Source organism: Athene noctua, chromosome 6 (assembly GCF_965140245.1).
Source record: "Athene noctua chromosome 6, bAthNoc1.hap1.1, whole genome shotgun sequence".
Classification (NCBI taxonomy): domain Eukaryota; kingdom Metazoa; phylum Chordata; class Aves; order Strigiformes; family Strigidae; genus Athene; species Athene noctua.
The window spans coordinates 33,358,320-33,371,966 of NC_134042.1; the positions used below are offsets into that span (position 1 = coordinate 33,358,320).

The 13,647-nt window shown below is 37.4% G+C and overlaps 1 protein-coding gene across 9 annotated transcripts in view; it reads right to left on the minus strand.

Moving 5' to 3' along the window:
* Nucleotides 1-13,647, minus strand: part of EML5 (EMAP like 5) — a 116,842-nt gene that overhangs the window by 35,549 nt on the left and 67,646 nt on the right. For 5 of the 9 annotated variants that reach the window (XR_012633799.1, XM_074908503.1, XM_074908502.1 and 2 more), the window contains exons 21-28: nt 11,971-12,112; nt 10,077-10,229; nt 9,090-9,221; nt 7,409-7,497; nt 6,451-6,627; nt 5,324-5,525; nt 3,538-3,664; nt 1,972-1,986 (exon numbers count right to left, since the gene is read on the minus strand). Coding sequence is in view for 7 of the 9 variants with exons in the window: in XM_074908503.1 (XP_074764604.1) it covers nt 1,972-1,986; nt 3,538-3,664; nt 5,324-5,525; nt 6,451-6,627; nt 7,409-7,497; nt 9,090-9,221; nt 10,077-10,229; nt 11,971-12,112 (1,037 nt within the window). In the remaining 2 variants the exon portion in view is untranslated. Of the gene's footprint in view, nt 1-1,971; nt 1,987-3,537; nt 3,665-5,323; nt 5,526-6,450; nt 6,628-7,408; nt 7,498-9,089; nt 9,222-10,076; nt 10,230-11,970; nt 12,113-13,647 lie in introns of those variants that run through there. The other 4 variants (XR_012633800.1, XM_074908506.1, XM_074908505.1 and 1 more) reach the window with 2 other exon arrangements.

Sequence of the window (13,647 nt, forward strand, 5' to 3'; positions counted from 1 at the left end):
AAACCAAACTGTGCAACTACCACCGAAGAGAAGAGTGAGAATATGTGAGAGAAACAACTCTGCAAATACCGAGGTCAGTGAAGAAGGAAGGGGAGGAGGTGCTCCAGGTGCCAGAGCAGAGATTCCCCTGCAGCCCGCGGTGCAGCCCATGGTGAGGCAGCTGTGCCCCCGCAGCCCGTGGAGGTCCACGGGGGAGCAGATCTCCACCTGCAGCCCGGGGAGGACCCCACAATGGAGCAGGGGGATGCCCGAAGGAGGGCAGCAGGGGAAGCCCACGCTGGAGCAGGCTCCTGGCAGGACCCATGGAGAGAGGAGCCCATGCTGGAGCAGGTTTGCTGGCAGGACTTGTGACCCCGTGGGGGAACCACATTGGCGCCGTCTGTTCCTGAAGGGCTGCACCTCATGGAAGCGACCCACACTGGAGCAGTCTGTGAAGAACTGCAGCCCGTGGGAAGGACTCATGTTGGAGAAGTTTGTGAAGAACTGTCTCCTGTGCAAGGAACCCCATGCTGGAGCAGGGGAAGAGTGTGAGGGGTCCTCCCTCTGAGGAGGAAGGAGCAGCAGAAACAATGGGTGATGAATTGACTGTAACCACCACTCCCCAACCCCCTGCACTGCTGGGGGGAAGGAGATAGAGAAATTGAGAGCACAGCTGAGCTTGGGAAGAAGGGAGGGGTGGAATGAGGGTGTTTTAAGATTTAGTCTTTATTTCTCATTATCCTACTCTAATTTAATTGGTAATAAATTATTAATTTTTCCCAAGTCAAGCCTGCTTTGCCCATGACTAATTGCTGAGTGATCTCCCTCTCTTTATCTTGACCCACAAGCCTTTTGTTTTATTTTCTCTCCTCTGTCCAGCTGAGAAGGGGAGTGATAGACCAGCTTTGGTGGGCACCCGGCAACTAGCCAGGGTCAACCCACCACAGTAGTATACCCAAATACACTGTAAATGAACAAACACAGAAGAAAAGTCTATATAAGTTCTACAGAGTGTGTATAACTGACTTTACAGATACAGAATTTTTTAAAAGCCTAACACCAGAATTGATTTGATAAAAGTTTGCTAGTGATATGATCTAAAATTTAGATGAAGACAGTGGCTTTCTTGATTATGTCAAGTCATCTACAGAAGGATACAGAGATTAACACAGTTCTATTATGTCACCACAGAGTTTCATTGTGGAAACAGGGTCCAGGTAGGCATGAGAAGGGGTCTTCTTTCTTAACCAGTATAAGTCCAAGTGTCCTGGCAGCTCAGTCTACAAGTCTGGAGGGTGACCTACAGTCTAAGGATCTGTTGTGCCACAAATCTGAGAGCACGTTTTTGAGTATGCATATATTCTAAATAGAGTACGTGTAAAACCTTATTACCTAACGTGGGCACCTAAGCTAGCAACTCTGCATGTCATATGAATGCTGTGTGGACCTAGCAGCTCAGATCCTGAAGTAGTACAGGTGCACTGGTAAAATGCTGCAGCCAAGTCAATAACGCCCCTCTTGTCCCTGAAGCTTTATTAGCTCCAACACAATGGTGCAGACATGGTGATACTGCTCATATAGCCACTTCAGGCATCTCCGCAACATGCTCCCTGCACCTTTAATTCCATGTTGGACCTATGCACCAACAATGTGATATAGTCTTACAGAAGCCCACAAGAAGTTAGGTGAGCTCTCTGACTACAGCTGCTTAAGACAAGCTGTTTCTTAGCCACTCCAATTACTGAGGAAAAGAGGATGAGATTTGATCACCTCCTCCCAAATACTCTATTTAGCACCCTATTCAGACTCAGACCTGGACTTACTCTTTCGTTGTCCCTTATCCCTTTTCTACCCAGATACTATTTTCTACAAACTACTGTTTAATAGTGAAGAGTTAAAACCTTCACTTCTATTGAAAAGTATAACTGTTTTCCCAAGCAGATTAAGTTATTAAAATGCATATGATCCTGGACTTTGTGCAAATGAACTTACCTCACTACCCCCTGCCTTCATAGGAAGCAAAAGGAAATAAAAATCAAGTAAAAATTAGTATCTATGAAAGTAGACCCACTAAACATTTACCAATCTTACACAATATTGTCTTCAGCAGAATAGACGTTTAAATGCATACAGTAACCATATTCTGGTTTTATTGTTCACAAAAACTTTTCTTTGAAGTTTTAGGGCCCCAAACTTTTAAACAATGCAGGAAATGGAATTCTTTCATAAACTTTTATGAATCAGAACATAATTACCTTACTACGGAATTAATGTTCTTTAATATTTTATTTGAAACTGAAAAACACAACTCACTCAGCTTCCAGAAATAATTATTTAAAGAAATACAAGAGGTTTACTATCATATAAAAAAATAATAATCACAGCTTTCATTAACAAGAGTAAATATAAATCCAACAGGCTGATACCACACACATTATTTCTTCTTGATTTTCACATCAAATCCATCTAATTAATAAACAGAAACACCTTTTCTCATTTTAAATGCAAGACAGGAAGCCACAGCTTTATATGCAGGCATCCATCCTCTCCTTCAACTTAACCTAAAAACAGAAGATATCACCAAAACTCCCACAAATGTCAGGTTGCATTTCTAAACAAGGGCATCACAGATCCGTCAGCTTCACTGCAGAAAGAGGCATGTTCATCCTTACAGAACTCCTCACATTCCTGCAGGAAGTCTCCAATCTGCTATTTCTCTACATCCTTACACCTAATTTACTGCGCTGGGTTTTCCTCACTTCCCCTCTCTTTAATCATAGCCTTCCTCAATTGCCACTGTATCATGTCAGGAATCCCTCTTCCCTTTTCGCTCACATACACTGTCCACATCTATTTTGCTGACAACAACTTTCAGGGTCCTGTGCTCAGTTGCAGATTCTACAACAGATTATGTTCTAGTGATTGTAAATTCTTCTAATTTCACATCTACTTTATCTTCTGTCTTATTTTACTCTTCTCCCCACCCCCTTCTCATTTAAAGCATAAAATAGCGAACCAAGCGATAAAACTAACACTGCTAGCAATCATACTTCATTATCCAAGAAACTGTAGAACCACTGTGGACAGTTTTTCAAAAGACAGGTGAAATTATCTGGAGACAGAAACAACGCAATGAGCAATTACAGCTGAATTAGAATAATTTGTTGGCAAAACCAAAAATTTGAGAGCTGTCTTTCAATAAAATAATTGTACAGGTTCATGCCTGTAATACCACTACTAGATACCACTTGCTATTTAAGTTTTAAAAAGAACGTATTATGAAACACCAGTAAGTAACTCAATTATCTCGAGAAACTCCCCAAACTTCATAATATACATACATCATTTGTAGTCTTTTGTGCTCTCTGAAAAGGAGATACAGCCTAATCCTTTAGCAAAATTTTTCTTGTTTGGGCTTTTTTCTCTCTAAAGAAATACTTGCACTCTTTTTATATATACCCTTTTAATTTGTATATACATATTCCAATATAATTATGTTTTACTATTAATTATCTTTTCAGATTGCTTTCTTGGTGAGAATTGTAATTTAGCAATTACCTTTCATCTAAGGTTGGCTCCTTTTGTTGCAGATGAGGCTTAATTCCAAACATTGGTCTAATGTTTGTTGATAAGGCTTTGATGGTGTAATTAATTTCATTTTCCCTTGTCACATCACTGTCATAACCTAACAAAAATCACAGTGAACAGTATCAAAACAAAATAAGATTCCAGAAAAAAATAATATAATTTGTGCAGATTTCAACAATGTACGGGACTACAAGAACAATTACATCATGCATTATTAGTAATATAAATACACAACAGAAAGGAAACAGCTGGGAATGATGAACATTATTAATAAAAGACATTCTAAGAAGAAAATTCCCTACAGTATCTTTGTGGAATAACAAAGATTCAAGGGACATTCAAAACTAACCTATTTGTGCTTGGCTTGCCTTATCAGGATCACTAACAAAGGACCTTGCTACATGACACTAGCTGTTAAGTTCTGGAAGATTTAGTGCCAGGCTGTTCTCCATTTCAGGATCCATCCATTAGGATGGAATCTGTAGGTCTGCCCAGGGTTCCTACACAATGCTTACGGACGGGCACATCAACATGATGTTTACTATAGCAAACATAGAAAAAATCTTAATAGTGACAGGGCTATTACCCTCTTCCCCCCCCCCCCCCCCCCCTTTCAAAGATCAAGACTACTAATTCCAACTTCATGAATAGTTCTTAACTCTAACTGAAATTAATAGGGCATGATGAAGAGAAACTTTTGTGGAAAAATATGACAGTGTCTTTTCTTGTAAGTTTAACAGACCTCTCAGAGTTTTTTTTAACACATAGTTTAAGAGGGTTCTGCGTAAAGTACCAGCACCTAGGGAAGGTTACTGGTCAAAGATGTGGTAACAGGTCACAGGCAGAAGGTGAACAAAAAGCTCTTGAAGATTTAAATTTTTGGTTCAGAAAGCTACATTTGACCAAGTCCTCCTGCAGGCAATTAAATCACTTTGATGATGTAGTCTTCAATATTTTTAACCAGAAAGACAGTGCACAAAAGTTCTTTTCCAGTGAATGTTTAATATGCCTTTAATACTTAAAGCATCTCTTTGGTTATTTAGTAGATTTTAGTTAAAAGTGAAGTTAATTTATTATTCAGAACTCTTAAAAGAGTAGCAGTGATAGTTTAAAAATCCTTGAAGACTGAGGAATTAATTAGGAGGAAAAATTGCACTTGGCAGCAGAAAGAACAAGTTTGGAGGCTCATGAACCCTTGGAATTATAACCTGAAAAGGAAAACATTAAGCATGGCAAAACCAACAGAAGTTAATTCGACAAAATATAATTAACACCTTATAACTATTGATATTATGAAACAATAGATTGTTCCATATATGAACATCAGCCTACCTCAGTCTATTACACTTTCATGTTATGGAAACAGATGCTGTAACATTGCGCTATGATCTCACATTATACAGATTTCAACCTAATTCCATTAGAATTAATAACCAAATCTAAACTGTGATTAATGTGGTTTTCTACATAGATTTTTGCAAGTTACCTCTAATGTTTTTTTGTTTAAAAGATGTCAAGAGTCTTTTTATATTTATACTGACTCAAAGCAATAAGTCAAACACTTCATTATCATTTTCTTCACAACAGTTTATCAGTCCTTTCTCACAAAAGAAGTTTTACTTTAAATTTTTGAAGCATCTTCACTATTTAAGATTAAAACAATCCTATATAAAACCTGATTATTTCTAAATTAGGTTTCCATTAATAGTCTTCCTGAAATAGCATAATCCAGCTAGTTTTACAAATTATTACTGACCTCCATCTTCTTCAGAATCTAAATCAGACTCTTCACTGTCACACTGTCTGCTATCCCGATGTCCTTCCATCTCGTAAGTCCACAGCATTAAAGAGGTGTCTGCTCCTCCAACAGTGACCAACAAACTGTCATCGTAGGTCCAACGGACATTTGTTACATGGGTACTGTGAGCAACGTACCTCTTAAATTTTCCAAACTTTCCCTAAGGGAGAAGAAAGGTCACAGATCAAATTTAACCAGTCTGCTGGGTAAAACTGAAATGAGTTGCCAGTGCACAACACATTCTTAACTTCTTTACAGTTTACACTTCAGTTGTCTTGCGTTTGTATGGATCACATGATTTGTCACAATCCTCTCCTATAGCAACTTCATGAAATGTTAACCATATTTCCATACGAAGCATGCAAGAATTTGTTTATAAACAGATTCCAGCAATAAACACTGGATCATTTTTCCTAAGACAGAAAATAATCTAACAGATTTAAGAAGTGCACATAGAATATTTTGAGTCAATAGCTGAGCATTGTTACCATTCCTAGCATAGCAAAATATTCTGAAATGAAGACATATTTACTGATAAATGTACAGAAATCTAGAAAGGTTCTAGAAGAGCAGTAAAAATATAATGAGCTTCTGGAATAGTTTTTCCATGATGCATGATTAAATAATACTAAAGCTCTTCAAATCAGAGAAAAATGACTGAAATTGGACAGAATAAAGGTCTGTAAGATCGTGAGTGAAATGAAGATGAGAAATGCTGTCTTCCAAACTAAGAGCTTAACAGATTAAAACCAACACCGATAAAAACCACACCGATGATATTAATTCCAAATATATTATTAGACAGTGCCTGTCCCATTCCCATTCTTACAGTTTTTCCTATGCATTTGCCACTGTCAGTGATAGACAATACATGAGATGGTTCTTTAGTCTGACCTGGAATGGTCATTCTTACAAACTGAAAGTTTAATGCATTGCAAATTGCAGTGTAATATTGAATGCCTTCTTTGATTGTAAGGACAAAAGTATAAAAGCACTATTTTGTTCTAAGCAATGAATTTTTACAGTTTTTAAAAACTGTATTTTTATTAATCAATCTTCTCAATGAATAGCTGAAAATTACTTACTTTTGCAGGGTATCGAAACAGTTTCACAAATCCAAAATCATCTCCTGTGGCTAATACTTTACTATCACTAGTGAGGCATGAAGCAGTTACATCTGTGACTTCACCAATTATTGGCCAGATCCCTTCACAGCAAGAGCCCAAAACACTTGTCCATGATGCCCAGCCAATCTTTTCCACCTACAAAAACAACCTGTTTGAGACACAGCATGCTTCTTCCCAGGCAGCTTTCTTCCATATCTGATTTCAAGAAAAAGTCCTTGCACTGAAAGATACGTCACATCTAAAAGATAATATATTAAGCACTTATTTTCTGACTAGTCAGGATTTCATTCGTGACCCTTAATTTTACCTCTATTAACTTCCAGTTCCAAAACCTCTGAAGTATTTTTAAAATTTAGACCTTACCTGCCTTTCCAGGCCAAAGAAAACAAATCACATTTTTCAACCCTGACTTTCAATCTCATAGAAAATATTATTTGAAAATTGTCCATTTTCACTCTCTGTCCTACAACAATGCTCTGTGTCTGAGAAAACAAATCAATATTATAGCTACAATATGCTATGCTTGCGTATGTATACTGCATTGTGATATAAAGATAGACATGAGGTCTTCCACAGCAAGGTTAGGGCTAAGTAATCTGCAATAGGTTTTCAAAGGTGTTTAGGTACCAAAAGAGGCATACAGAGGTCCAGTGATATTTTCACAAGTCAGTCAGTCAAATGTCCATTTCTTAACAGGAGACAACTGTGACATCCCCTATGTATTTTATCATTCTGATTACATTATCTAATTGAACAGGCTGCAAAAAAGGATAAAGGACAGCAAATGCCTAAACAGAAGCTTTTTGAACAGACCAGTAAATTATAGTTTTATACATCATTCCCTCTTATGTGGTATAGATTGTTGTATCATAACTCTAATGTGCAAACTAGTTAAGAAGAAAGTCTATTTCCTCACCTCCAAACTAGGAATTGTCTGTTTTTTCCCACGAGGAGCTTCAAAAAACAACTGCTCTTTAGCACCTGTGTTGACTTGCAAGAGCTTCCCTACAAAACGTATTACATATTATAAATTAGCATTAACTAGAACATTCCATTTTACAAAGGAAAAAAGAAAGAAAAAAGGTTATTTTGTATTTTTTCGTTGCTAACAGCAATACACAAACTACTTTCCCTTGGAAAAAGCTGCATACATAAACAGTGGATCTGGAAGTATGGGCTTCTGAAGATCTGAGTCCTTCAACCCTTTAAATTCACAGTCCTTCTTCCTCTCTGAAAACTGTAATAATGCATCACTTTTCTGTTTATGGTTGTCCCATCAGATGGTAGACAAAATGTACTGGGTCTAATTCAGAGCCTGTTTGTGACAACTGGCTGACCAGTATGCATGTGTTCTTGGGACTGAGAAGCCCATATGCTCCCTGGCCAATAGCTGCTTCCAAGCAGGTGACTTCTGATTGCCTTTATACTACTTCTTTTCTGAGGGAAATTCTCACTAATGTTTCTGTCCTCTTTCTGTTTTCAAAATTCTCAGAGGAAGCTAACTTGCAACACTCTCAAATTAAACTGGACTGCTTCAAAAGTGATTATGTAGAGGAATAAGAGCAGGAACTAATAGACTGCACAACTGCACTGCCTTGGTTTTATATGAAACAGGACTAAAATTAGCGTCCAGGTTTTGGCTGGTATTGAGCTAATTTTTCTTCTTAGTAGTTATAATAGTGCTGTGTTTTGGATTCGGTATGGGATTTGATATGAGAAGAATGTTGATAATACACTGATGTTTGTAGTTGTTGCTGGGAAATTAAGGACATTCCAACTTCCCACGTCCTGCCTGTGTGCAGTTGGACAAGAAGCCAGGAGGGAGCATGACCAGAGCAACAGACCCAAACTGGCCAATGGAATATTCCATATCATACAGCATCATGCTCAGTATATAGAGGAGGGTTGGCTGGGAAGCTCTTGCTCTCTCTTCCAGGATTGCAGTTTCGGGGTTTTCTCTCCTCTGAGATCACTAGTCAGAAAGGGGCTGGGCATCAGTTCGTGGGTGTTGAGCCACGGCACTGTGCATCACTTATTTGTATATTCTATTATCGTTATTATTTTAATTTTACGTTATTTCAATTATTAGATTATTTTTATCTCAAACTATAAGTCTCCATACCTCTACCCCTCCAATTCTCTCTCCCACCCCTCAGGCTGGGGGAGGGTAAGTGAGCTGCTGTGTGGTTTTTCACTGCCAGGTTTAAACCACAACAGTTAGTATTTAAATTAATCATGTATTAAGACGTGAGAAGACAGCAAATCCAGTCTTTTTGCTATTTTTGACATATTCCTGAGCTACAGATGCAACTGCACTATGCAGTACATTATTCAGGAAGTCAAACAATAAACACAGAAGATGTAAAAAAGCCCCAAACAAACCAATTCACAGAGACAATTTATTTTACTTCAAATTGCACCACTTCTCATTATATAAATAGTAGTAAAATTCATGGGTTTATAGGTTTATATTTATTCAGATTCTGTGAGCATATTCAAAAACTGAAGAAACAAAACTGTCAGTGATACCATAAATTCATGTGTAGTCTATAATGTAATCAATCTTCCAGTAGATTTTTAGAATGAATGCCACCTACCTCTTATGTCCCAGTCCATGTGTGTGATATAGCTGGAGGCTCCCTTGCAGATTCCTACTCGTTTACTGCTCATTACATTGTAGATATCTACAAAGTTGTCACAGGATGCCACAGCTAAGTACTTTCCAGCCCCTGAAATACATGAGTAAAAATACAAAACATTTTCAAAAATGGTAGTGCTCTGTATATTAAACACAAGTACATTCTGGAATTTAGCTACATGCAACCCAGATTTCTTTGAAATGAATTTCCTAATTTATACAGACAGACTAATGTTCATATTGTGTAATCAAAATCAGTATGAAATATAGAGCTATTACATAATTACATCTTCAAACAATAAAAACTATTTGATGACATTTTAAATATTATTTACCCTCAGAGAGTGGTAAGGCTTAGATAACCAGAAAGTAATATTGCATGAGAACTGGTATCAGTAATTTGCATCAAATTTCTCCTACAGAAGATTATTTTCACTGAAGTAGTACTATTAGTTCAGGCCATACATATGAGTTCCTAAATAAGAACTGTACTGTTAAAAAAAAAAAAAAGACACCCCACAACAAAAACCTAGCCTCACTGGGAGTGCTAAGCACTGTAGGGGGAAAAAGAAGAAAAAAGATGATGCGAGGACTTTCTGACGTATCAGTTTCAAGCATTCTCATTAGCTAACAGTAACGCCAGTGAAGAGTGAAACGGGCAGCTCAAAGTGGAACCCTAGGGACACTGGAAGGCTGCCAGAGGTTCACAATTTAAAATGGACTGTTGCCTTCAGGAAGTTACTACAAGCAAACCTATTCCAATAATCTCGTACTTAAATGAGCAACACAGGACTTGTCACCCAATATTCTTCAAAATATTAATATCAGTCTTGCTGACTTATTTGTTACATGTAGAAGAGTACTACAAATCTCTATCTTTTTTATCTTTAAAAGGTTATAAAGCCTGCTTGAAAAAACTTGACATAAAAATCTTTAAATCACTTACCGGGAGAAAATCGGATCTCTGAAATAACATCTTTCCTGTGCTGGAAAGAGACTAGATCTTCCAGAGTATCTGCATTAACTATCAAAAAACTTCCATCATTGAGACCAACAGCTAATGCTTTTCCATCAGGAGAAAAGCAGCAACATCTACCTCCTATGAAGAGTACAGAAATGCATTCAGGTACATTTACAGTGCACAATCCCTCTTTTAGAATTATTTTTCCAGTAGTAAAAGAAAGCTGTTCTTGTAGTATAATAGTCTAATTAAATTTTTTAGATGCTGCCAATTTCCAAGCTCTGCATCCTGTGATAGCACGCAGAAGCCACTGGCAAACTGACAAGTACACAATCCCAGAATCTTAGATTATGTCAATTAATATGGAAATAAACATATGTTCTACATTAGTAATACAGATTAATAACTATTGTCTATTTTTAATTTGCTCTCCTTCTGAGTATCATTTGATCTCGTAAGGACATGCTGGAAAAGACCTTCTGGACTCAGAATCCAGTCATTTGGTATCACGGTCAGTATGTTATATAATCCTTTTAATCAAGTTTCATTTGAAAAACAGTTTAATTTTCAATCTAAATTTATTTATGGTCAGCTTATATAGCTTTGTTTCCATGAAGGAATTTCCAATTAGCGTAAATATTTTTCCTTATTATTTGCTCCTCTGAATAACTTGTAGACAGTAATCCTCTACTTAGCTGACTCCACCACAAAGCTTCTCATTCTTTATCCTGCAGATCCTCTTTCTCTATATTCAACTTTCAGTTTAATTTCATTCATCTGAACACAGATGAGAGGTGTATATAAAAAATATTCTGATAAGTCTCTTGTAAATTACATGAATACTTCAATAAATCCTGAGAAAAATACCTCACTATCACATGTAATTGTCATCCTGCAATCACCTAGAATATCGTGAGCCTTCAGCTTCTCAGTTACTCCTCAGCTACAGACATTTTTTCTTACAGTCATTGAGTCTTGCCTTTTTTAATTACCAAATATTTTCTCATTTCCATTACTGCAGCCTGCAGAAGTACCCGTCTCTTTCTGTACAGTACACATAGGTGTTTAAGACTGCCAAAGCATCTCAAAATATGTCTCATCAGCAAATTAGCCATCACAGCCCTTATTTTTCTGCCAAAATTACACTTAAAAATATTAAGAAATACCAGCCTTAAGACTTATGCAAACTTCACCAACTTGAAACACTCTTGTTTAATCCCTGCTTGTGCTAGCTCATGACTCTTCTTACACGTACTCTATCAATCCAAACCATCTTCAGCTAAGCTTCCATTAAGGTTTGGATCAAAATGCTTTACTGAACGCCTGTTGTATTCCTTTATCTAGCAATACATATATATCATTGAAAGCTTGTTACGGCCAGTCTGGTCTAATCGTAAAAAAAGTCTCCTTGTATAATGTCACTTAAAACAGACTTTCCATCTACCAAAATAGAATTTAGTTATACAGTATACAATTAGTAAGAATTTTATGACTGTTCTTTTTCTGTGAAATTCCAGATTCTTTGAACATTCAGAGAGAAAAGAAATTCAAAATTATTTCTAAAATTTCTTCCAAAAGTTTCTAGATTTGAAGTCCTCCACTGTTAAAAAAGTGTGCAATACTATAAGCAACTTGGCTCAACTCTTATTTTAAATTCACTGACTTAAATACGTTACAGTTGCAAATAATCTTAAGAACAGTATTACACAGAAATCTTTCATACAGATTCATTAGCTTAAGTGCTACGTAACTCGTGAACGTAGCATTGATAAACTAACTTGAGCAAATGAATTTATTCAGTCTAGTTTTTGGAAGATTCATAATGATAGTAAATGTCAACTGAATTCGGTTGAATATTTTTTCATACTAAGCATCTTACCCTTCTTCAATTTGCGAACAGCTAACATACAATGGCTAGGAGATAAATCCCATATTCTTAAGGTTTTGTCATCACTTACAGTGGCACAAATAGGTAAATGAGGATGAGTAGCTAGACCCCAAACTTCCCCCTCCATGTGACCCTGAAAAAACACAATGAATCAGATGACTTTGTATTTTAAACTGAAATATGAAATAATACATTAAAGGAAGTTAAAAAAAAAAAAAAAAAAAAAAAAAACAAAACAGGAGAGAACATACATATCTATGTATCTTTAGAGGATAATAAGAAATATCTGAATAGAAACTTAGAACACCTGAAAAAAATCTCACCCTGCTACTTACAGTAAAAGTGAAAAAAAAATTATAGTAGTAATTAGTACTGGAGAAAAATTCTCCCTGAGAAATAGTCCTCATACACATCTATGTCAATGATATGGACAGTGGGACCTAGTGCACCGTCAGGAATTTTGCAGATGACACCAAGATGAGGGGTACAGTTAATACACCTGAGGGACAGGATGCCATCCAGAGGGACCTGGACAAGTCTGAGAAGTGAGTCCATGCAAACCTCATGAAGTTCAACAAGGCCAAGTGCAAGGTCCTGTGCATGGGTCAGTGCAATCAATACAGGCTGGGGCGATGAAGGGATTGAGAGCAGCCCTGTGGAGAAAGACTTGGGGGTACTGGTGGATGAAAAGTTGGACATGAGCCGATAATGTGTGCTTACAGCTGAAAAAGCCAGCTGTATCCTGGGCTGCATCAGAAGAAGTGTGGCCAGCAGGTCAAGAGAGATGATACTCCCTCTCTACTCTGCTCTTATGAGACCCCACCTGCAGTGCTGTGCCCAGCGCTGGGGCCCCACCATAAGGAGGACATGGACCCGGTGTCACAAGTCCAGAGGAGGCCACAAAGACGATCAGGGGGCTGGAGCACCTGCCTCTCTTATGAGGACAGGCGGAGAGAGTTGGCGTTGTTCAGCCTGGAGAAGAGAAGGCTCCAAGGAGACCTTATTGCAGCCTTCCAGTACTTAAAAAGGGCTTATAAGAAAGGTGGGGACAGACTTTTTAGCAGGGCCTGTTGCAGCAAGACAAGGGGTAATGGCTTTAAAATAAAAGAGGGTAGATTTAGACTAGATATGGGGAAGACATCTTCTAAAAGCAGGGTGGTGAAACACTGGAACAGGTTGCCCACAGAGGTGGTAGATGCCTCATACCTGGAAACATTCAAGGTCAGGTTCAATGGGGCTCTGAGCAACCTGATCTAGTTGAAGATGTCCCTGCTCATTGCAGGGTGGTCTTTTAAAGGTCCCTTTCAAACTATTCTATGATTTTATGATACAGATTTTTCTTTACCTTAGGTTCTAATATATTATTTTAAAAAATCTAGTTCTTTACATATTGCATTGGCCACTCAGAAGTGTGAATTAAAGATCCACAGATTTTATTAAGTATGAAAGAAAATCATATGATGATACAAAGTAAAAAATCTGTTTTGTAGTCGGGCTTAAGAAATGCAGTCTCTTTAGTACAGCAAAGAAAACAGAAATGTTTTTTACATAATTACAAAGCAAAACTAAAAATAAACCTCAAGGAAACAATTTTTAAAAATAGTAACAGTAATTAGTACTCAGAAAAAGTAAGGAATTTAGTGGAGGATCCATTGTTTGACACACCTT